Here is a 21,959-nt window from a genome sequence, read left to right on the forward strand (position 1 = left end):
TTGAATAACACTGTTTAATAACTCCAACACTGAACACTATTTGAATCAGAATGTGTTAAAATGACACTTTGAGAGTGGAAATCAACTCTAACATCTTTAACCCTGAAATTTTAACACTCCAGTTTTTGCTGTGTATATTTAGCCACACTGATGTTTCTGTTTTTAGTTCAGATATTGTCATCATTGTGGATGTTTTTGCTAGATGCTGTAAATGTGTAGTACGTGTGTGCCACATATGTGTTATAGGCAGGAACACAACGGTTACATCATTATCATACAGCATACGGATGATGATGCCCGATGAGGAGCGAGACGAGGAAGCCGACGAAGCCGCCTCCCCCTCAGTCTTTTCTCTCTTCAGAGAGCTTGACCTCTGAGGGCCGCCATGGCTCTGACTCTTCAGAGGAACCGTCACCTGCTGTGTGGGAGGGATGTGGCCGTGCACAGATGCCGGCCTCTCGCCGCCTTTCCGCCGCTCCAACTTGGCTCTGAGTGTGGAGTACGAGTCAGCATGGGCGGGGTTGTGGGTGAAGGACTGAGAGCGCTTCTTGCGTGGGTTGTCATCAAAGAACTCAATGATGAAAGCTTGCTGAGTGAGGTGCTCGGGGGGCGCCTGTTTGGGAAATTCGGTGGGTGACAGAGCTTTAGGAGGACTCTGGGACAGGGGCCTCTCAGGGGCTACGGGTGAGGCAGAGGCCGGTCTGGGTGGAGCATACTGCAGTGGTTGGTGTAGCTGACTATGGATGGACTGGCCTGATTGGATGACCTGCTGCGACGCCTGGGACAGCTCTGATTGCATAGAGTGCTCAGTGCGGACCGAGTGGTGGGATTTACCCCTTCCTTTGAGAACTGGGTCCTCTGAGTCACTCTGGGTCCCATCCTCATGGTGGTGACCTAAAGACAGGAATAAAGATGTCAGTGAGTACTAGCTTTTGAACTTTGAAGCTCAATGGTCACAAGTGTATGACTGAAGCTTTGATAGCCTCAAACAAAGACAGAAGTTTAGTGGGGTCAGTAAAATCAGAGAAATATCAGAAGATTCAGGGACCGTGTGTCAATAAATTGTTAACAATGAAGTGCTGGACAGGTTTTATCACCAGCAGGAAGCATAATCCCCGATTACCTGTGAATGACAAACAGGTAACACAGGTATGGTCCGGAACACAGGTGCAACTCTGACCTTTCAGGGTCTTGATGTTCATGGCGAGGTCACTCTTGGTGCTGTAAACGTCTTCAGACGGTGGGCGTCTCTTCATCATGCTTACATCACTGTGGACCAGCCAGTCAGCCACCTTGCTCTCTGCTGACATCACCTCTGCAGGTGTGGCCATGATGGCTGTCTTGGTGGGTGTAGCCTGCAGCTTCCTCTGGCGAGTGGAGAACTTGGTGATGTGGTCTTTAATCTTGATCTTCCCAGGCATGCAATCATCAAACTCAATGGTAAAGGAGGCATGGCTCTGAACGACAGGCGGAGTCGGAGTGGGAAGTGAGGGTGGGGCCGGGGGCGTGTCAGTGTCCTTGGTGGGGATCTCATGGAGCTCCGCGCCTGAGGACTTAGGGTGCTGGAAGTCCTTGGTGGGGATCTCAAAGTAGCTCGGCTCACGGTGGTACGAAGGGAAGGCGGACTTTGGCTGACAGTCTGACAGCGATGCAGAAAATTCTGGATCTGCAGAGGGAGCGTCTTTCTGAACATCTGACAGAGGCAAAGAGATGACATCTCACCAACATCATCAATAACGCACCATCAGCTCAATTTAGCTTTATTTATACAGCACCAGTTTACTGCACTCCTCCACTTTATTAAGGTGTGCGTACCTGAATGTGGCTCATCGCTGGTTTGGACTTTACTCCCATAATCCTCCTCTCCCCACCAGGAAGGCTGGCCATACAAAGGAGTGGGCCGACACACCGGCGCCTCTGTCACAGAAACGTGTGATAGGTGAAATTGCCGACCAATCAAAGTGTCCCGAGGAGCGTGAACAAACGACTTTCTGGTTTGTTACTAAAACATTTTCCTGAACGAGCAGATTTATAGTAAAAAATACATCAGAACAAACAGCAACACATCATCTGCGTACAGGAACACACAGCGGCCAGACACCTGATCCAGTACTTTTTAACCCTGCACCAGGCTTTCTGGTGCAGGGTTTTGTGTTACATTATGTTTTGTACAGTGCAGTATATTTTTGACCCTGTGTGATGTCAAAATTTTGTGTTATTGCTTGTATTACGCCCAGTATTGTTAGGAGTACATTTGATACACAGTATATTTACTGCCAGTACTGTTGCTGTATTATTGTTACCCTGTGCGAGGCTCTTGGTACTCTGCGCTTTCTCGCCTCTCGCCCGCTCATCCACGTCACTCTTCTTCCCCTCTGAAGGCTTTAGGCTCATCTGCAGCTGACTGCTGTACTTCTCATGCTGAAACAGAAGAACGAGGCAAACGTACTCAAGGTACTGCAAATTGCATGTACTCACGGTACTGCATGTGCTCACAGTACTGTACATGCTGTGTGTAGTCATGAGAAATTCATGACGCTCTGAGTAGTTTTGGAAATGCAAACTAAATGCAGTTAAACAAGGAAATTAAATAACACCCTCTATGCAGTAATTTGTACAATAGAAAACACACACCCACAAACACCAACCTTTAGGGCCTCCTCTGGGACTTTGTGTTGACTTTTCTCCAGAACGTAGACGTGAGAATGTGAACAACAGCTCAGAAAAATATTAAAATTATCACACACACACACACACACACACACACACACACACACACACACACACACACACACACACACACACAGAAACACACAGGCGCACACAGACACGCACACAAACAGTGCGTGTGTGCGTCTGAAGGATATCGTATCCGAAGCGGATGATGTCGGACAGTTTGAGGGTGATGTAGGTCTGATCAGGAATCCGAAGGTCGTTTACAAATGTCTGCAGGAAACAAACAAACAAACGTCCAGGTGAAAGTTTCTGATTATGATGCTGAAGTCCACTCTGAAGGTTTTCACTCTTTTGTGATTTTACAGTTCTTGCCTGTTTAAATTAAAGTGGAATTAAATTTTTTTAAGTTAATAAAAAAAAAAAAAAAAATCTTTGTACTGTAACCTGTGACTTTAGGCATCACCACCCCCCACCTGTGTTTGCTGCTGATTGGTGGATACCTATGATAATGTACTGATATGTTGTGTATGGCTCACCCCATTGAGGCTGCCCAGGTCCTTCACCAGGTGTTCATCAGTGGTCGGGTTGTAGTTGATGACAGCGTGCTGTTTGTCCACACTGCGAGACTGAGACACACACACATACAACTCTTTTTGCTTACTTTCACTGCGACTCAAACAAGACACCATTACAACTTCCTTTTTCAGACCAACCTAGAGGGAGGCAATTTCTACTAACCCGAACACCTGCACAGGTCAGCCTCACCTGAAGCATCAGCTCGCAGTCCTCTCGGCCCACAAAAATCATCTCTCGGGGGAGGCGGTGTCGAGTCCCCGAACTGCTTACCAGGAACCATGATGTCACACTCATCTTCACAGGCCTGCTGAGAAACCCCAGAGCATCCTGGGAAATGAAGACAGAGGCAGGTGATACAGGTGGGTTTGTGCGGGCCTGTTGTGCCACCGTGACAGATTTTAAATATTTAATCAGACAAAATGAGTAATTTCAGACGATCCTGCTCTTACTGATTTGTGTGTGTTTGAATCCTGACAGCTGAGGCACCTGCAGGTGTGTAGTCAGGTCCAAAAGGACCTGCAGGTTGTCCACACCAGCCTGAGTCTGAGGTTCAAACACCTTCAACTTTCAATTAAGCACTGAATGAACTCCTACAGACATTTTTATTCACAGTGCTCTGATTACAGAGGTTCGGCACAGAAACGGGGTCATGCAGTCAAATATGTGATATTTATTAAAAACACAGAGCATGAGCAAATCAACTGTTCATTTCATCTTTAGAGTTAAAAGTTGAACTAAAGCACTGACCAGCAGAAAATAAAACACGAGCGCTTTATAAAACTTCTAATTTGAAATAACGGCTCAGAGATGATTCTGTTTCCTGGGAAGGGGTTAAAGATATTTCCTATTTCTAACAGGAAATATCCAACTGTCAAATGACCACATGATCTCACACACACACACACTCGCACAGGTGAGAGTCACTGACATTAAAACTTCAGTTTTAGTGTTTTTCTGCACATATACTGCAGTATCATCAGTACTGTCAATACTTTTGTGTGAACCACACGAACAGATGAAGTGAGAGTTTGGAGTTTGAGCACTGGGTTTTGTATGCAGGAGCTCTTGCAGACACAGCTGAAGGATAGATGAAGCTCCTCTGCAGCACAGACAGCAGTGCCACAGACGCTCTGTCCAATCAGAGGCTGACACACGGGCACACATGGAGTAGATCAGCTCCTCCATCAGTCACTGAGACTTCACATCCACTCTGGAGCTCACTCTGTGAAGCTCTGCCCTTCTCAGGAGGTCAGAGGTGATTGGACGGCTCACTCCAAAGGGTTCCATAGGTAAAAAGTCTGGGGAAGGGAGGGGGGATCTTCCTGTTTTTCATCACGGCATAGAACCAGTGAAGAAAACTGCTCATGATGTGGACAAGTGTGGACAACACACACTCAGATGCACATACACACAGACAACCACAGACACTGAGCTGATGCTGGAGGAGAGAAGCGGCTCTACAGCAGCATCTCTCCAGGCCTCAGCGCCTCTCGGCGGCTGCTGCCCAGAGCTGCTCCTCCTGTCCGGTTCCGACAGACGTGTGTGTGTGAAGGGTGGGGGAGTTACAGGCAGATGACAGACAGGCTCTCCTCCTCCACGCCCTGCCCTCCCCCTCTCTTACCTCCGGGCTCTTCCCCGCTGCTCTTCGCTTCTTGGATCTGGGGCTGGCGTGCTGCGGGGCGGGCAGAGCATGAGCGGGTCCCGTTATCCGGACTCACACGGACTGGGGCGGCTCGGCTCCGATGATGCTCTACAACATCTCCTCCTGACGCACCCGCTGCGTCAACACGCACCGCGACAGCGACCACCGCACCGGAAGAGCTGCCGAGACCTTCACAATTAAAGCCCGCACCTGATAACATGCCCAGTGAGGTTCGAACAGGTTTTATTAGAAAAAATAGAATATTACAGTCCACTGCAGCACCGACCGAGTCTGAGGCAGGCACACCGGGGCTGGCTGTCAAATTACCTGGTACTGCCACAGCAGAGGGCGCTGTGGAGCTCTGTTATCATACATTTGGCTTGGCAGTGGTCAGTAGTTAGACTCAGAGGCACTATGTTGTAATTTCGGTGAGTCAGACTGAATTTTCATGTTGTTTTTGTTCACACAAAACTAGCCATTGATTAAAATGAAACAGTGGTTCACCTGCTGGCTAAAGTCACGTGGTAGGCAGGATTCTGCAGATTGTACCGATAGGGATGGTGTGTGCTGAGCCAATCCAGCGGTGCACACCTCACACGACTGAGTCGAATGGCTGTGTAAGTGGCAAGTCAGACCTGCATGATCCAGCAAGACTTAAACCGGAGAGCAGCTCAGAGTCCCTTTTACATACTGTAAGACTTGAGCACGGAAAAGCACGGCCCCCTCAGCGTTGGTCTGCTGAGGAGCGATGATGGAGGATAACTCATGTACGAGTAAAAAGTGTGACCACGCGAGTAACTTCGTCACAGCACACCTGACTGCAGGTGTGACCGTGACGGAACGGCTGCCCTCGGCCTACTCTTATTGTGAAGGCGGGTCGGTTTCCGGTCGCGCGCTCGGCAGTGTGAGGGTTTTCGGAAGACCCGCTCATCGGTAATCAGCACAGATTCTTCTGATCGATCAGCTCAGCGTGCGCCGGGCAGAGGTCACATGATTTGGAGCGCCGTCGCTTCAGTACGGGAAGCGCCGGTTTTGCGTGACGTCACCGCAACGCTGACACGGGGATGAGGATGATGACGTCATCTATTGTAAAAAAAAAAAAGAAAAAGAAAAAAAGTAAATAAGCACGTGCACGTCTCCGGTTCATGGCTCTGCGTGTGACCGTCTGTGAGCTGCAGATGAAGAGTCTACCTCACATGTGACTCAGCTGCTTACCTGCGCTGTGTGCGTGCGTGTGTGTATGTTGGGGGGGTGTACACTAATTCAGTTTTATTTATACAAGCTCAAGGCGCTTTATATTGTAAGGTAGACCTTACAATAACCCAGCAGTCATATGACCTCCTATGAGCAAGTACTTTAGCGACAGTGGGAGGGAAAAACTCCCTTTTAACAGGAAGAAACCTCCAGCAGAACCAGGCTCAGTGAGAGGGCGGCCATCTGCCGCGACTGGTTAGGGTGAGAGAAGGAAGACAGTACAAAAGACATGCTGTGAAAGAGAGCCAGAGATTGATAACAAGTATGATTCAGTGCAGGGAGGTCTTTTAGCACATAGTGATTGAAAAAGAAACATCCATCATGGGTGGATGCATCTGGGAGTTATTTTTTCTAAACAGGCTCAGATTTGACCAATCAGATTACTGCATATGGCAATGAGTACTTTGTGGCTCAAAACCTGGAACTGAAAGTCCAACATGTTGGTTCTCGGAGAGCTGCTGCTCCGTCAATCACAGCAGCTCCTTGGTGCAGGTGACCGTCAGGTGAGCACAGGAGCTGCTCGCTTAGAAGAGCACGCAGCAACACGACATATGAGCAAGCGGAGTGAGGTATGGGGTCTTCACAACCCCTGTTCTCTGTACACCATCAGGACGCTTGGCCTCCCTGTGGCTGCGGGCTGCTTGCCTCCACCCCAGGGAAAAGGGTAACATCTCCTGGGTCTGGGGGTTGTACACATGGGTGCTCACAGACACAAACTATATCTTCCTTGGCTGCTACCTTAAAGCATATCGTGCGCTGTTGATCTTGCGTGCTGCTCAACATTCAATATTTAGTATTTACTGTTACTTACACGTAGATAGGTTGTTGCTTTGACCTCTGTTTTGTGTTGTTCTCTTGTTGTTTGTTTTCTTTTTTCTTCTGTTAACAGGTGACCCAATGGATTTTCTCAGTGTCTTCTCTTACTGTCCCCCGATCCCCTCTGTTTTTCTTTCCCCCTTTTCTGTCTAATTGTCTGTCCAATTTTTAATAACTTAAAATAAATAAATAAATAATAATAATAATGATAAAGATCAATCAAGTGGACCAATATCACATTGACACGTTTTCTCCACTTGAAGAAATAAACCCGTTGGGCATCTTTCCTGGCACTCAGACAATTCTGATTGTTTTTCTGTCCCGTTCGGTACTTTAGCAAACAAACAAACAAAAAACAGGACTCATCAAAGAGCTAGAACAACATTTATTCTAACAGTAAAAGTCTCAGCGAACTTTAATCAACAATAAGAACAGAAAAGTCTAAAACCTGAACACCTGCACGGGAACAATGTGAGGCTTTTAATCTAAAAGGTCTTTTGCAAGAAACCAGGTGAGCAGGCAGGTGGCATTAACCTGGAAAGAGTTTATTTGCTGTGCTTTCTGAGCCCCACCCACATCAGACCACCTGAGCTCAGAGACAGTGCAGCGCCTCGACCTGACAGGAAGTGCACACAGAAACCTTGCTGACATCACAAATGGACGCAGTCACTTCGGCGCCACTGAGAGGTGAGCGAGGGTTAGATCAGTCAGTCACAGGAAGCTCCGCCCAGAATCCTTGCTGCTTCCTCGTTCTTTATGATTGTGTTTCCCTTTTAACCCTTGGTAGAACCTCAAAATCCCATCCTTTCGTGAACCTCGGGACCAAAAATTGTCCCGCCCCAAAAGTGCTCTAAAAATGTTATATATCAATATTTTTTTTCTACTTTAAATTAGTCAATCTTTTAAAACTACTTCTGCTTAAAATATCCATGTCAAGTTTTAATTATATTTTCGTTGTTTTAACCCTTTAAATCCCAGTTTTATTACATGAGCGCCCTGTTTTTTTAGCCCCAAAAAACAAAAGAACTAAATATTTTCCAAAAAAAACCATTTGAAGTAATATTTGTTTGTTATTATAATTAGGCCTTTAGATGGACTAAAGATTGGCACCAACAGTCATTTCGATCGCCTTTTTTTTTTTTTTTCAGGACCAGAAAATGGTGCCTTATTACTTTGCATTGATTTAATTACTTCGACAATTTCACTAATGGTTATCTCTCTATCAATTTCTGTTCTGTCATTTACCGATATTTGTGGAATCGGTAATCTATCAAGCGTTTCAGCAATCTTTTTTTCATCAACCGGATCTGAGGTATAAAGATTGGAATAGAACATTTTAAACTGGTCATTAATGGTTTTCGGATCAGACGTCTTTTCTCCAGAGGTTTTACAGATTTCAGAAATCGTGTTAGCTGATATGGATTGCTTAATTTGATGTGCCAAAAGTTTTCCGGCTCTTTCCCCATGTTCATAGAACTTTTGCCTTGATTTGAAAAATAAACGTTCTGTTTGCTGAATGGACCGAATTTTGTATTCTGAATTTAGTAATAATTTTCTCTTATAGAGGTCTGGTGTTGGATTTTCTGCATATAAGCAGTCAATCTCTTTTATACTGTTGGCTAGGTTGTTCATTTGTTGTAAGTATTTCTTTTTTTGAAATGAGGCGCTGTGGAGAGCATCCTCACACAGAACATGACATCGTGGTTCGGGAACAGCTGTGTGAAGGACCAAAAAGCTCTCCAGAGAGTGATCCGTACAGCAGAACGCTGCTGCAGGATTGCTCTCCCCCCGCTTCAGGACACCTACACCAGGAGATGCCGGACTAGAGCAGCGCAGATACTGAAGGACCCGTCCCATCCTGGCAACAAACTGTTCCAACTTCTGCAATCTGGTAGAAGGTTCCGCATCTTCCGGGCAAGGACAGAGAGACTCAAGAGGAGCTTCTATCCCCAAGCCATCCGTGCCCTAAACACACACACCCGCCCTCTCACATCATCTATAACTGACTGAGACAGGACTCTTCCAGACACTAAACCAAGGCACAATGTACATTTCAATTCCTTTAATTTTAAATATGTTTATATTGTCTATCCTGTAAAATAGTCAGATGTCTATTCATATTAATGTACAGAATTCACCTGCTTGCTGCTACTACTGCACATTCACCCAGTGTGTATACTAATATATATATATATATATATATATATATATATATATATATATATATATATATAAATAATGTTCTTCCTCTACACCCCCCCCCCCCCAATTTTTGCACATGTCGAGGAGCGTGTCAGGCTACATTTCACTGTGTGTTATACTTGTATAACTATGCATGTGACAAATAAAGAACCTTGAACCTTGATACATATGAAATTATCTGGCCTCTAAGATAGGCCTTTAATGCCTCCCATACAACAGTCATTTTCATCCCTTGGGTTTGATTTGTCTCTAAGAAAAACTGTATTTGCTCAGAGACCATTTTTTAAAATGAGTCTTTAGTTAGGAGTAAAGGATCAAGTCGCCAGGCCGGTTTTTGACTTAAGCGTTCATAAAAATTTACATCTAATTGTACTGGACTGTGGTCTGAGATAACAATAGAGTTGTATTGGCAATCTAAAACCTTGGGAAGAATTCTACTATCTACAACAAAAAAAATCGATCCGTGAGTATGACCGGTGCACTGGTGAGAAAAATGAGAATTGTTTAGATGAGGGACAAAAATCCTACCAGGGGTCAAAAAAAGCATAAGATTGCATAAAGGATTTAAGAACATTACCCGCTTTTGAAATTTTGCTATCAGGTTTTGGGTTTGATCTGTCAAGTTGAGGATTAAGTACGCAGTTAAAGTCACCACCCAGTATCAAATGGGACTCTGTTAAATCTGGCAGGTGTTTTAAAAAGGTACAATAAAAATTTGGGTCGTCCCAGTTTGGTCCATATACATTAGCAAGAATGACTTGTTTCCCATACAACCTGCCCTGTATAATAATATATCTTCCTCTGGTATCCGCCACAGTTGATAGTGGAATAAATGGAATCCCCTTCCTAATTAGAATAGCCACACCCCGTGATCTATCCTCAAATTTTGAGCTAAATATTTGGCTTACCCATGTTTTTTTTAGTTTAATTTGTTCACTTGATCGGAGGTGTGTTTCCTGCAGATATACAACATCGGATCTCAATGATTTTAAATGAGTAAAAACCCTTGTGCGTTTAACCGGATTATTTATACCTTTAACATTCCATGTTATAAAACGAAGAGGCAGATGACTTTGCGAGCTTGCCATTCAGGTACCAAAATGCAGGTGCAGAAAAAATATGTCCCAACCTCTGGAACCCCCCCCCCCCCAAAAGAAAGAGGGGGAGAAGGAAAAAAAAAAAAGGGAAAAAAATAAATAAATAAAACGAGCCTCAAAACCCCATGCTGATCTACTATTATCCCTGAGATCGCAACCCTCCAGGCTAGGATAGCACAGTGACTAAACGTACTGTTAACCCTCAAACAGCCCCTCAACTGGGCAAATATATAACATTTAATAACTAAACAAAACTCCAAAACTTATATTTTCCACTTTCCCCGTGTTTATTCTAATCAAATGCCCCAGAATAACAGCAATATCTCGAACATATCAAAAATCGGAACGAAGAAGGAAGGCAGAGTATTCATAATCAATTAAATCAAAATCATTCTACCTTCCGGCCTTTTATGACTATGGCCCAATTATTTACTTGACATCTCCCCAGCACCGACATATAACTATGTCCCTTGAGTTCAAGCAATCACACATGTGGAGTCCAACTTATCTTTTCTCACACGGCTGTACCTCTCACGGCCGTCGTAAGTCTTTTTTGATAAAGTCTATTGCAGCCGCTGGGTCGGTGAAACGATTGTCCTGTCCCGTCGGTGAAGTGATGCGGAGAACAGCTGGAAACAAAAGTCCAAACTTAACGCCAGCCTCGGAGCAAACGTTTAGCCTCCATAAAAGCAGCTCGTTTCTTTGCCACCATTGCTGTAAAATCAGGAAAAATGCTTATCTTCATGTCCTGCAGCAGCAACGGCTGCGACTTGGCGGCCCTTCGGAACACCTCTTCCTTGTCTTGGTAATAGTGAAACTTCACCACGATTGCCCTGGGGGAGTTTCCCTGTTGACCCAAGCTTCGATGAGCGCGGTCCAGCATCGGAGTAAAGTCGAGGCCCAGTATGTCTTTCAGCATTGTAGCAATAACTGCCGTAGGTTTCCCGGTGTTTTCAAAGCCCTCCTTCACCCCTACAATGCGTGCATTGCACCGGCGTTGTCGCCCCTCGATGTCGTCCAACTTGCTGGTCAACTTAGCAACGTCCGATTTCAGCTTGCTAACCTCGTTTTCCAACTCCACTGTCCGGTCTGAAGAAGTATTCAAGTCAAGTCAACTTTATTTGTCAATTCTGCCACATGTACAGGACATACAGAGAATAGAAATTTCGTTACTCTCAAACCCTAGTGATTAAAAAATGCAAATAAAATAATTAAAAAGTAAAAATTTAAATAAATACAATACAATTTTACGTATAACAAAAAAAAAGCTATACAATATACAACATTCAAAGCAAACTCAACACTTTCCAAACGGGTCTCTTGCTTCTCCAGATCTTCTTTGATTGTGTCTATTTTATCATTTAAATCTTTCGTGCTTGAATCGATACGGTCCAATATCCTCTTTTCAGAGCTAGCAATAGCTCTCATAATCTCACTCATGTCATGGGGTGGTGCCTCCGGTCTGTCCTCAGCATGGTCCGAGGCTTTTGCGGCCTGCTCTTTCCCCGATCTAGTTTTGCTCATATTTCGTACACCGTAGCCTTGAAGATGTAAAAAGTGCCTCAGAGCAGCACACGGGCGTGTTATCGTACTGTTGTTAAAAGTTCGTTAGTTTTGGAGCAATGGAATTATGAAAAAAGTTAGTCCATTGAGGAGCCCTGTACAACACGTCTTCACATGGCTACCAGACACGCCCCCCGTCATTTTGTTATTATTCAATTCAGAACTGCCCAGACCAGACACAGTGACGTTTCACCAGAATCCCTTTGATCTCTGATCTTCTTTATGACATCAGCACCCGAAAACCTATAAATAGGGGAGAGGTTCTCACTCTTGTCAGTCTTTCAAAGAGAGTGGAAGAATTCACTAGGCAGGAAACTACTGGAAACTTCCGTTTCTGACACAGTTGACGGTATTTTTAAAAAATCTTTTAGTTGGTACAGAGATTTAGCATCAACTTCAATTTGAAATATGAGTCTGTCAAATCCTGTTGTATGCAACATGAGAGCCGAGAACGAAAAACTTCAACAGCAAATCAAAGAGCTGAAAAATGAGAATAAAACTCTCAAACAACAAAACTCTACCATACGTGACCTTAAAGTCGAGAACGCCGACCTTAAGGAGCAAAAAAGAGAGCTCATAAATGAGAACAAGATTCTCCAAAAAAACATTGAAGTTCTCTTCAAACGAAGTGGGTTCTCTAAAAACAAGAGGAAAAGAGACCTGCAACTAGAGAATGAAACAATTCACTTCAAAATTCAAGAGCTGGAATATTGGAACCAAATTCTAAAGGATTTAAACAGCTCCAAAACCAAAGAGATCCAGCAACAGAAAGAGGTGATGCAGGAAATGGAGGCAGAAATCAGAGAGTTGCAAAGCAGCAAGACAGGCTTGGTTATAAAAGTGGGAGACATGGAAAAGGACAACCCGTCTTTAAGAGAGGAAAATGATGTGACGGTAAAACGCATGTGTGAGCTGAAAAGGGACTTTGAAAAGGAAAAAGATGACATGCAACAGGAAATACAGGCTGTTAAAACTGAGCTCCATCAGGCAAACACAGCCTTTAAAGAGTTACAAGAGAGTGAAGAAAGAAAAAGGATCATGAATGAGGAAAACAAAACAACGGACAGTGAACAGCTCAGACAGACCCTGGAACTCCAATGCTTTGCACATGAAATTGACATATTGAGGCATAACGAACTTCTTGAACAGGACCTCCAGGAGCTTTCCAAAAGGAGTGGTGATTCTCAAAAAGAACTGAAACCACACGATGAGGGTGTGAAAGGAGAATCACGGATCTCCAAAGCCACTGAGAAAGACTCCCAACATGATTTTAACGTGACCAACAGAGAAAAGGAGTTTTTGTACCATCAATTTGAGGCAGTGAAAAGAGAGCTCCTAATTGAGAACAAAATTCTCCAAAGAAACGCTGAAGTTCTCTTCAAACGACGTGGGTTCTCTAAAAACAAGAGGAAAAGAGACCTGCAACAGAAAGAGGTGATGCAGGAAATGGAGGCAGAAATCGGAGAGATGCAAAGCAGCAAGACAGGCTCGGTTATAAAAGTGGGAGACATGGAAAAGGACAACCAACATGATTTTAACAAGACCAACAGAGAAAAGGAGTTGTTGTGCCATGAATGTGAGGCACTGAAAAGAGAGCTTGTCAAGAAAAATCTGTGTAATGTACAGGAAGCCTTGAAAACAAGACATGGCGTTGGGAGTCTGAGCTTGGGTTTGCAAAGTTTCACAGGAAGCACATAACAATCTGATAAACAACTACGATGTCCAAGTTGACATACTCAAACAACAAAATAAGGCCTTAGAAAATACGGTTAGCGACCTTACCAAAAAGATGTGGAATGGACGGGAAGCGATGAGACAAATGGAAAAGAACTTTCAAGAACAAAGGAAGCTACTCGAAAATCTCCGAGGAGAATTCGAGGAAATTTAGCACAACTAGGACTTTGGCCCTCCCTATTAAACCTGGTTAACGCAGGTTCAATAGGGCTATAACTCAGACAATGGAAGTTCATTTGATTTAATTGGCCCAAAATGAGTGACTGCACCCAGACACTCAGTAGCAAAAGAATTACAGAGATTCAAGAGAGAAAACTGTTTCTGCATAGACTCCTATAGTACTGCAAGTCGTGTCATCGCTTGGTGTCCTGCATAGAGTGCAGGTTTAAGGTATCTACGTATCTTTCAGAATTAGAAGCTATGCTGCGTCAGGGGTTATAACAGCTGTGCCCCCCCCCCCCCAACCGGTCGAGGCAGATGGCCGCCCCTCACTGAGCCTGGTTCTGCCGAAAGTTTCTTCCTGTTAAAAGGGAGTTTTTCTTTCCCACCGTCACCAATGGCCTTGATGACTGATAACCTTCACAGACACTGTCATCAAGGGTTTGCTCACAGGGGATCATCTGATTGTTGGGGGGTTTTCTCTCTTATATTGTATGGTCTTTACCTTACAATATAAACAGCCGAGAAGCGGCTATTTTTGCGATCCGGTGCTTTAGAAATACATCTTAGCTGAACTGAACTCCATAACATCTGGACCGAAATGCCTACACACAACGGTAGGCATTTCAATCAAGAGCTCTGTCCAAAACGTTCAATGACAAGCATCAGCACCAGGATTGTTTTTTTAGCTCACCAACAGTTCATGTTCCATACCCAGTTTTTATTGTGACTGCAACTTTGTAAGACTGGGTTGGGAGATGTTCTTGTGGTGAGCTTTTATTCACATAATTGGTTTCTTTAATAGTGAAATAAAATATATTTGTATAACTGGAAACAGCGTTCTCATGTGTGATTATCACATTGTATTCTTTAATGATAACTTATTTCTATCAAACCATGTTTTCAGTTTAATCATTTCTTGTGTGACAATTTCCAAAAGCTGCTGTAAGTTCTCTCCAGCACAAAAAATATTTGTATCATCTGCAAATAGAATAAACTGTAATATATCTGATGTTCTACATATGTCGTTGATATAGAGGATAAACAGCTTTGGTCCCAATACTGACCCCTGTGGAACTCCACAAACAATGTCCACACACTCTGATTGATGTTCCCCAATTTTCACAAATTGCTTCCTGTCTCTCAAATAACTCTTTACCCACTCTAACACCACTCCTCTAATGCCATAATACTCCAATTTATCGAGTAATATTTCATGATTAATTGTATCAAAAGCTTTTTTTAGGTTGAGGAATATACTAGCTATACATTGTCTTTTATCTATATTGTTAGTGATATTTTCGATCAATTCTATTAATGCCAATAATGTTGATCTATTTGATCTGAAACCATACTGACTATCCGTTATTATTTTGTGTTTGTCTATAAATTTGTCGAGTCTATTAATAAAAAATTTTTCCAGTATTTTTGAAAATTGAGAAAGTAGAGAGACAGGCCTATAATTTGTAAATTGGTGTTCATCACCATTTTTGAACAATGGTGTTACTTTAGCTATTTTCATTTGTGTCGGTAATGTACCAGTTTGTATGGACAAATTGCAGATATGTGTTAAGGGTTTGGAAATGCCCTCTATCACTTTCTTGACTATTTCCATATCTATGTCATCAGAGTCTGTAGAGTTTTTTGTTTGTAATTTCCCAACAATATCAATGATTTCCTTTTCTTCTACTGCCGTTAAGAACATTGAATGAGGATTGCGATCAATGAATCTGGTTTCTTTCTCTACCGAATCTGTCATATCAGGAATTGTTTCAGCCAAGTCTGGCCCAACACTTACAAAGAATTTGTTGAAATCATTTACCACATCGCTCATATTAGTAATGTTTCTATCTTTATTTGTGAAATACGAAGGATAGTCTGACTGTCCAGAGCCCTTTTTAATGATGGTATTTAATGTTTTCCAAATCTGGTGGAGTTATTTTGTGTGTGTGTGTTTATAAGTAGTTTTAAACCTTGTGATCCACAAAACAGCATAAGAGTAAAAGAAGAACTGACTGCGTTACAGCACCCGCTGCTTGTTGAGAGTAAAAGCGATACGTGCTTTCACGTCCTTTTTAGCGACTTTTTTAGAAACAAAGTCGCTAAGGGGTCTGATATGGGCTCAAAATGTGGTCATAAATATTTTGTACTTGTAAATCGGTTTTGTACTTGTAAAAAAGATTTGTGCATGCGTAAAAAAGATTTGTATGTGTAAAAAAGATTTGTGTGTGGACTTAGCCCAAAAAAACCCCCTGCAAGTTACAAGTACGAATTTTGACCCTATTTTTCTTCCTTTAAGCTGATTGGTCAATGTCATGTCAATCACAAATTAAACAATCCAATCAGAGGACAGATGGGTTTGGCTGTCGGAGGGGCGCTTTTTTGAACTGCAGGTCCTTGAAGAGTAATCTCTATATAAATATCCAATAGTTAGGTCCCCTTACTTTCAGTAGCTGTTGAAAGGATAAAGTTGTGGTATATCAGCGGTTAGAAACACCATTATTACTTTAGGATTAGTTTAACACAACGTCAGGGCTGACCCAGGACCATTGCTGTGAGTCACAGTGCGCAGCATAAAGGTCCTTTCACATCGGACGCAGGATGTGCTGCTAATGCTAACTGCTAACTAAAAGCAAAGGATCCAGAATTTGTTACGCTGGCTGCTGGGCTCTGTGGGTTTTTGCATCAGTACCTGTACTAGATGCACCTGCTCCTTGTCTTTTCTATCTCTGACTTTATGTGAACTACAAGAGTTTCTGTTTTTTTTGCTGGTTCTTCAAATGTTCAATAAAAACATGTATGCTAATTCATAACGAAGAAATCTTTGTAATGAAGACTGTCATTTCCAAAACACTGCTCCCCCGCGGTCCGCAGCGCTGTTGAAAAGGCTGTGGAAGTCCCTGTATTAAACACGTAGACCTGTGACACAAAAATCACCAAACTCGGACGACCACAGACTGTTTTCCTTCGTGGTGATGAAGGAAAACGCTGGGTTGGCATGTAAAAGGGCATTTATTCCCTTCAAAGACCTGCAGTTCAAAAAAAGCGCCCCTCCGACAGCCAGACCTCTGTTCTCTGATTGGATTGTTACATTTGTGATTGACATGACATTGACCAATCAGATGAAAGGAAGGAAAATAGGGTCAAAATTCGTACTTGTAACTTGCAGGGTTTTTTGGCTAAGTCCACACACAAATCTTTTTTACACACACAAATCTGCAAGTACAAAACCGATTTACAAGTACAAAATATTTATGACCACATTTTGAGCCCATAGTCTGAAAACTCGCTAAATATAGCGACAAAGTCGCTAAGTTGGCAACACTGGCTACAAGTACCTGGGGATCCCACAGGCGAATGGGAACCATGAAGAGGCCGCTAGGAAAGCTGCAACCACCAAGTACCTGCAGAGGGGCAAGTCCTGAGGAGTCAGCTGAACAGTAAGAACAAGATCCGGGCCATCAACACGTGCGAGAGCTTGAAGGATAGACCGCTGCAGGGGCGAGATACAATTTGACAGAGCAAAAACTACGTAATATATTTTTATATGCAAAACTTTATAAGCTGCTAAGGAGCTACATATCCATCTATATTCAGCTTTGAGGGTCAATACTGTGTGTGTGTGTGTGTGTGTGTGTGTGTGTGTGTGTGTGTGTGTGTATAAACGAGTCAGCAGTCGGTTGGTTTCTCACAGGTTTTTTTTCGTTCATGGTTACACACACAGACTCTTTGACACGTTTCACGACAGTTACACGTTAATAATCCGACACACAGACTCGTCCACGCTCCGAGAAACATGAACACGTCTCCAAATATCTTTTCCTGCGTGTTGGTACGATCACGAAGCTTTGGATGTTTCACGTCTTTCAAACAAAAAGCAGCAGCAAAGCAAAAAGCTTCTTTTTTTAAACGTCCATTTTTGGATGAACATTCTCAGTGTAGCACCAGACAGAGTACAAAAAAGAAAACACGAGTTCAATTATGGATTAAAAACAAATAAATCGAGCATATGAACCTCGTCCAAAAGAAACAAACACAGGTAGAAAGATCCGGAAAGGCACTTAAGTGTGACGATGTCCAACCACAGATGCAGTGAAGGCGCTGACATGAAACGTGACCGTGAGACTTTTTGTTTTTTCAGACAAACTTCACAAAGTTTCTGTAAATATGAAACTGCATTCGATTATTTTTTATTATAAAGCAGTTTAACGTTTCTGTTTTCTGCATAAAGAAATCTTAGTTTGACCAGAACGCCCGCTCGAATCGGCTCATTTCAACAACACGTAATAAGATGCTGATTGCATCAAAACCAAACAGAAACCAGAGCAACGTACCAGCATGACCTTTGACCCCTCCTGTAGTGATTTCATTTTGTTTCTCGTAGTTTTTATTTTGCTTCATGTCGGTGTTTCGTTTTTATATAAACAAAGACTTTTGTGTTTTACTTGAAGATAAAAATGAATCCACCTCAAAGAAAAGAAAACAGAGCGATGTAATAAATCTTTTAGTTTAGTCTTTTCTTTTTCTTTAATTTAATGACATTTTAATTTCGTTTGCTGTGCCGTTTGTGTCTTTGCGTTTATTCCTCCTAATTTAACTTTAACGTCTCTTTTTATAGTTTCTGTTTCCTTTGAAACTTTGACAGATGCGTGTGAATTTTATCGTAAATGACTTATTGCCAAAATAACCCCTGAATGTAACCGAGTATCTTCAGGTTACCGTTTGCGTCTGAAGATGTTAGAGAAATAGTTCTTGTGTGACACTTGTGGGCCTCCGTACCTTCGTTTGAAGCCGTTTTAATTACCTTCAGCGCGGCTCAGTTAGAGCTGCCTTAAACTCTGATTTCTGCTCAGTTTTGTGGAAGCAGCAGCTTTGAGCCGACTGGAATGTCTTAAATGTTCAAACCACTGCGACGACCCAACGCAAGGCCTTATGGGTAACAGCAGGTGGCAGAAACCGTCCAACAAGGTCATCCTGTGGGTTTTGGTCAGATACCAGCTGATGGATCCTCTGAGTCATGTGATCCATCAGGAAGGTTCCCGCTGAGCCCTGCAGGGGGCGCACTGACGTGCAAATCTGAGCGTGTGGTTGACCAAAGTGAGGGAGGGGTCTGTCGTTTGATTGGTTTACAGCTGTGCGCTCCCTCACTTTATGAACCTGTTTGCACAAATTTTAATGTTTTTTTCACCATGTGACCAAAAAAGAAAACGACAAACATGTAAACATCAGCTGATAGAGTCCGCGGGTTCTCCCGAGGCTTTGTGTTCATGTCCATGCATCCGTCCGTCGTGGAGGGTTAGTCGCAGTCTGGCCCACGTGGCGTTGGAGGCTCGGGCCGGTTGTGGGTTCGACTCCCTCTGGATCCACTTGTGGTCTGTTTAAGGCGCTGTGGATCCGAGTGTTTACAGACATTTCCACACAAACACACTGAAACACACAAACAGGCATTCAAGGAATTTTGTGTTGTCAACTTCTGCAAACTGTAACAAAGACTTTGTCCACCAGGGGGCAGCGTTGCCCCTGCGACCGCTGCGCTTTAACTTCCTTTTAGTCCCAGTTTCTTCTGCTTTAAACACGAAGTTTAAACTGGTTAAAAAAACATCGATGGGCTTGTTGCACCACCTTGTGGTGCAGATCGGTATTACGCAAACGTAAAGCCCGCCCCTATTTAAACTTTACCTGAAATCTCTTAAACACGAACAGAGGTGTTGGATACAAGTCATAACTTTCCTAATCTTAGAAGATATTTTAACAGTGAGCACTTTGAATTACATTTACAGGCTCACAGCAAAAACAGGTGGAAAACAGGTGAGACTGTAACTGCTGTAAGAATCTGTTTAGAAGGTGTTTGACTCCGAAACCATCAATAAAGACACACGTGTGAAAACCAAGGTTCATGCGCCCGTCGCAGCATCTTGTCTTTGTAGTCAGAGAGAATAAAAACAGTTTTATTAGTTTAATCTCTCCTGAGTGCATGGTTGTGTTACTGATCGGTGATCGGGTTACCTGCAGTCGTCTCCTCCTGTGCTGATCACGTATTTGTCGTCGTGGGAGAAGCGGATGTTGGTCACATGAGGCGAGTGGCCGAGGTAGCGCTTGTGTTTGGCCTGCAGACGGAAACGAAGCAAACGTGCGTCCGTTTAATCAACTTAGTCCTGGATACAAAGAATAAACTGAACCTGAGCCTACAAACACAGAAGTTTGATATCCTCAGAGATCAAAAGGTCAAAAGTTTAACTTCAAACTTGCGACTTTGTTTCTTTCCGTTAGTGCTCATGAAGCCCTCGACTCCTCGACTCCTTCATTTATTTCCTTTCCTACCTCCGAACAACTAATACTGAATAAATGAGACGTGGCCACAAACTCACAAACTTCTCTGTGCAGGGGAAGTCGAACACTTTGACCAATCCAAAGTCGTCGCCGGTGACGATGTTCAGGCCGCCGTGAGACACACACGCGCAGCTCACGTCAGCTTTGTCGGCGTTTCGAGGCCAAATCCCCAAAACTTCGTCTCCCAGGATGCTGAAGAAGAGACGACAGAAAGGGCGAGTCAGCGCCGCGGCTCGTTGTCGGGTTAGCTCGGGGGTCGAGTGGGCGACCATGAGCCGTGTTTGTGCGTTACCTGGTCCACGTTGCCCAGGTGATTCTGTCGATGGCGATCGGGTCGCTCACCAGCTTTCCAGAAGGAACCTCGAACACCTGCCGCTTATAAGCTCCCGTGGACACCTGCAGGTGAGATTGTGATGCACGCGTCAGCAGAACGTGTGTGTGTGTGTGTGTGTGTGTGTGTGTGTGTGTGTGTGTGTGATCTGTAGCTGGACCGAGGATGGCCCGGGGGTTTTGTAGGGTGTGTGTGTTTTTTGTGTACATATACATGTAGAGCAGTTGTATCACAGCACCTGGTGACTGTGGGAAGGAAGAGCCCCCGTCTAACAGGAAGAGACCTCCAGCTGTGGGTGTACCTGTACGTAGCAGCTGTCAGCAGAGAAGTCGAGCTGCAGGACGAAGGCGGGGATGTCGCTGCAGTAAACCAGCCGGTTCAGCGTCGGCCCTGCGCTCACGTCGTACACGTCCACCGTGTTCTCCACGGAGCCGACCGCCAACAGCCGCCGGTCGGGACTGAAGCTGCGCACAGAGTTCAGTCAAACAAACATCCAGCGCTTTCATTCTTCGCTCCCGCGCTCGCTCTCTTACCGGATGTCCTGGACGGTGGCGCTGCGGTCTCGCTTCTTCGCCCACATCTTCAGCGAATTGGAGAGGAGGAGGAGGAACTCGCCGTTCTTCATCCCCACCGCCAGCATCTCTCCGTCTGCGCTGTAGCTGACGCAGCGAGCCGCGTGGCCGACGCACACTTTGTTCAGCAGTTTCTAACCAGAGAGAGAAGATTTCTTTAACCAGCCCTCGCTGCACCACATCACGCAAACCTGCAGCAGCGCCTGCTGTTTCTAGCCCTCCTCCACCCCAGCATCCACCACCTACGTCCTAAAGAGCCTGGACTCCAATCACTGACATATGTATGAATGCACCTTGTCGGCGAGGTCCCACAGGCGGATGGTGGCGTCGTCGCTCGCCGTGATGCAGAGATCTTTGGCTGGATGAGCGCCCAGACCCCAGATTCCCCCCCGAGCGTGACTGTCCAGCAGCAGGTTGGACGCCGCGTTCTTCTCCCCGACCTCGATGATTTCGCCGTCTTTCGTCCCCACCAGGATCTTACCCTGAGGAAGACGAGAGGCCGAGGCGATGAGGAAGACGGACGGGTGATGGCGGAGGAGGAGGAGCGGGGAAAGGATGTCGAGATCTCACCTTGCCTCTGCAGACCGACCGCACGCACTCCACCTGCTGCCCGGTCTCCAGCTGGAAGGCTCGGCATCGTTTCATCTCCTGATCCCAGAGCTTCACTGCTCCGCCCTCCTTCGTCCTGACGCACAAACACACAGTTTTTATTTTCCATTTTTTCCACGAAGGAGAAAACAAAAACTGAAAAACTAGAAACAGCACGAAAGAGGAGGTTGGGTTGCAAAGGAGCTTGCAGACTGAAACAGCTTAAACAGAGGACCACGAATGAGGCCATCACACAGAGATCAGCTGATCTCTGTTTCTGTGGCGACGTCCGTCCACAGAGAATTGGCGGCTTTCAGGAAGTAGAAAACTTCCAAACTCATGGTTGGTCCCGTTTTCATGACATCATATATAAACATCCTTTTAATAAAATCTGTATTATGAAGATGGTTCTCGATACA

The 21,959-nt window shown here is 44.3% G+C and overlaps 2 protein-coding genes across 4 annotated transcripts in view; both read right to left on the reverse strand.

Moving 5' to 3' along the window:
- LOC146655167 (centrosomal protein of 170 kDa protein B-like) lies at positions 1-5,054 on the reverse strand. 2 transcript variants are annotated; one of them, XM_085427714.1, is made up of 9 exons: positions 4,874-5,054; positions 3,442-3,579; positions 3,213-3,302; positions 2,866-2,946; positions 2,649-2,705; positions 2,304-2,421; positions 1,816-1,917; positions 1,181-1,693; positions 1-894 (listed from the first exon to the last, which is right to left on the reverse strand). In XM_085427714.1, the coding sequence occupies exons 2-9, from the start codon at positions 3,544-3,546 to the stop codon at positions 56-58; spliced, it is 1,905 nt and encodes a 634-aa protein (XP_085283840.1). In that variant the 5' UTR covers positions 3,547-3,579; positions 4,874-5,054; the 3' UTR covers positions 1-55. The 2 variants fall into 2 exon arrangements, with proteins under 2 accessions (XP_085283840.1, XP_085283841.1); XM_085427715.1 differs by lacking the exon at positions 4,874-5,054 and adding an exon at positions 3,702-4,856.
- Positions 5,055-17,414: 12,360 nt separating this feature from the next.
- LOC146655168 (echinoderm microtubule-associated protein-like 6) overlaps positions 17,415-21,959 on the reverse strand; it is a 68,642-nt gene continuing 64,097 nt past the window's right edge. For both annotated transcript variants that reach the window (XM_085427555.1, XM_085427556.1), the window contains 8 exons: positions 21,523-21,637; positions 21,246-21,434; positions 20,914-21,086; positions 20,682-20,844; positions 20,342-20,445; positions 20,088-20,241; positions 19,726-19,826; positions 17,415-19,146 (listed from right to left, as the gene is read on the reverse strand). In XM_085427555.1, the coding sequence (XP_085283681.1) occupies positions 19,122-19,146; positions 19,726-19,826; positions 20,088-20,241; positions 20,342-20,445; positions 20,682-20,844; positions 20,914-21,086; positions 21,246-21,434; positions 21,523-21,637 (1,024 nt within the window). In that variant the 3' untranslated portion in view covers positions 17,415-19,121. The remainder of the gene's footprint in view (positions 19,147-19,725; positions 19,827-20,087; positions 20,242-20,341; positions 20,446-20,681; positions 20,845-20,913; positions 21,087-21,245; positions 21,435-21,522; positions 21,638-21,959) is intronic.

The sequence above is a fragment of the Rhamphochromis longiceps genome, linkage group LG13, assembly GCF_057381845.1.
Source record: "Rhamphochromis longiceps isolate RC_006_pf linkage group LG13, R_longiceps_female_GT1.1, whole genome shotgun sequence".
Taxonomy (NCBI): Eukaryota; Metazoa; Chordata; class Actinopteri; order Cichliformes; family Cichlidae; genus Rhamphochromis; species Rhamphochromis longiceps.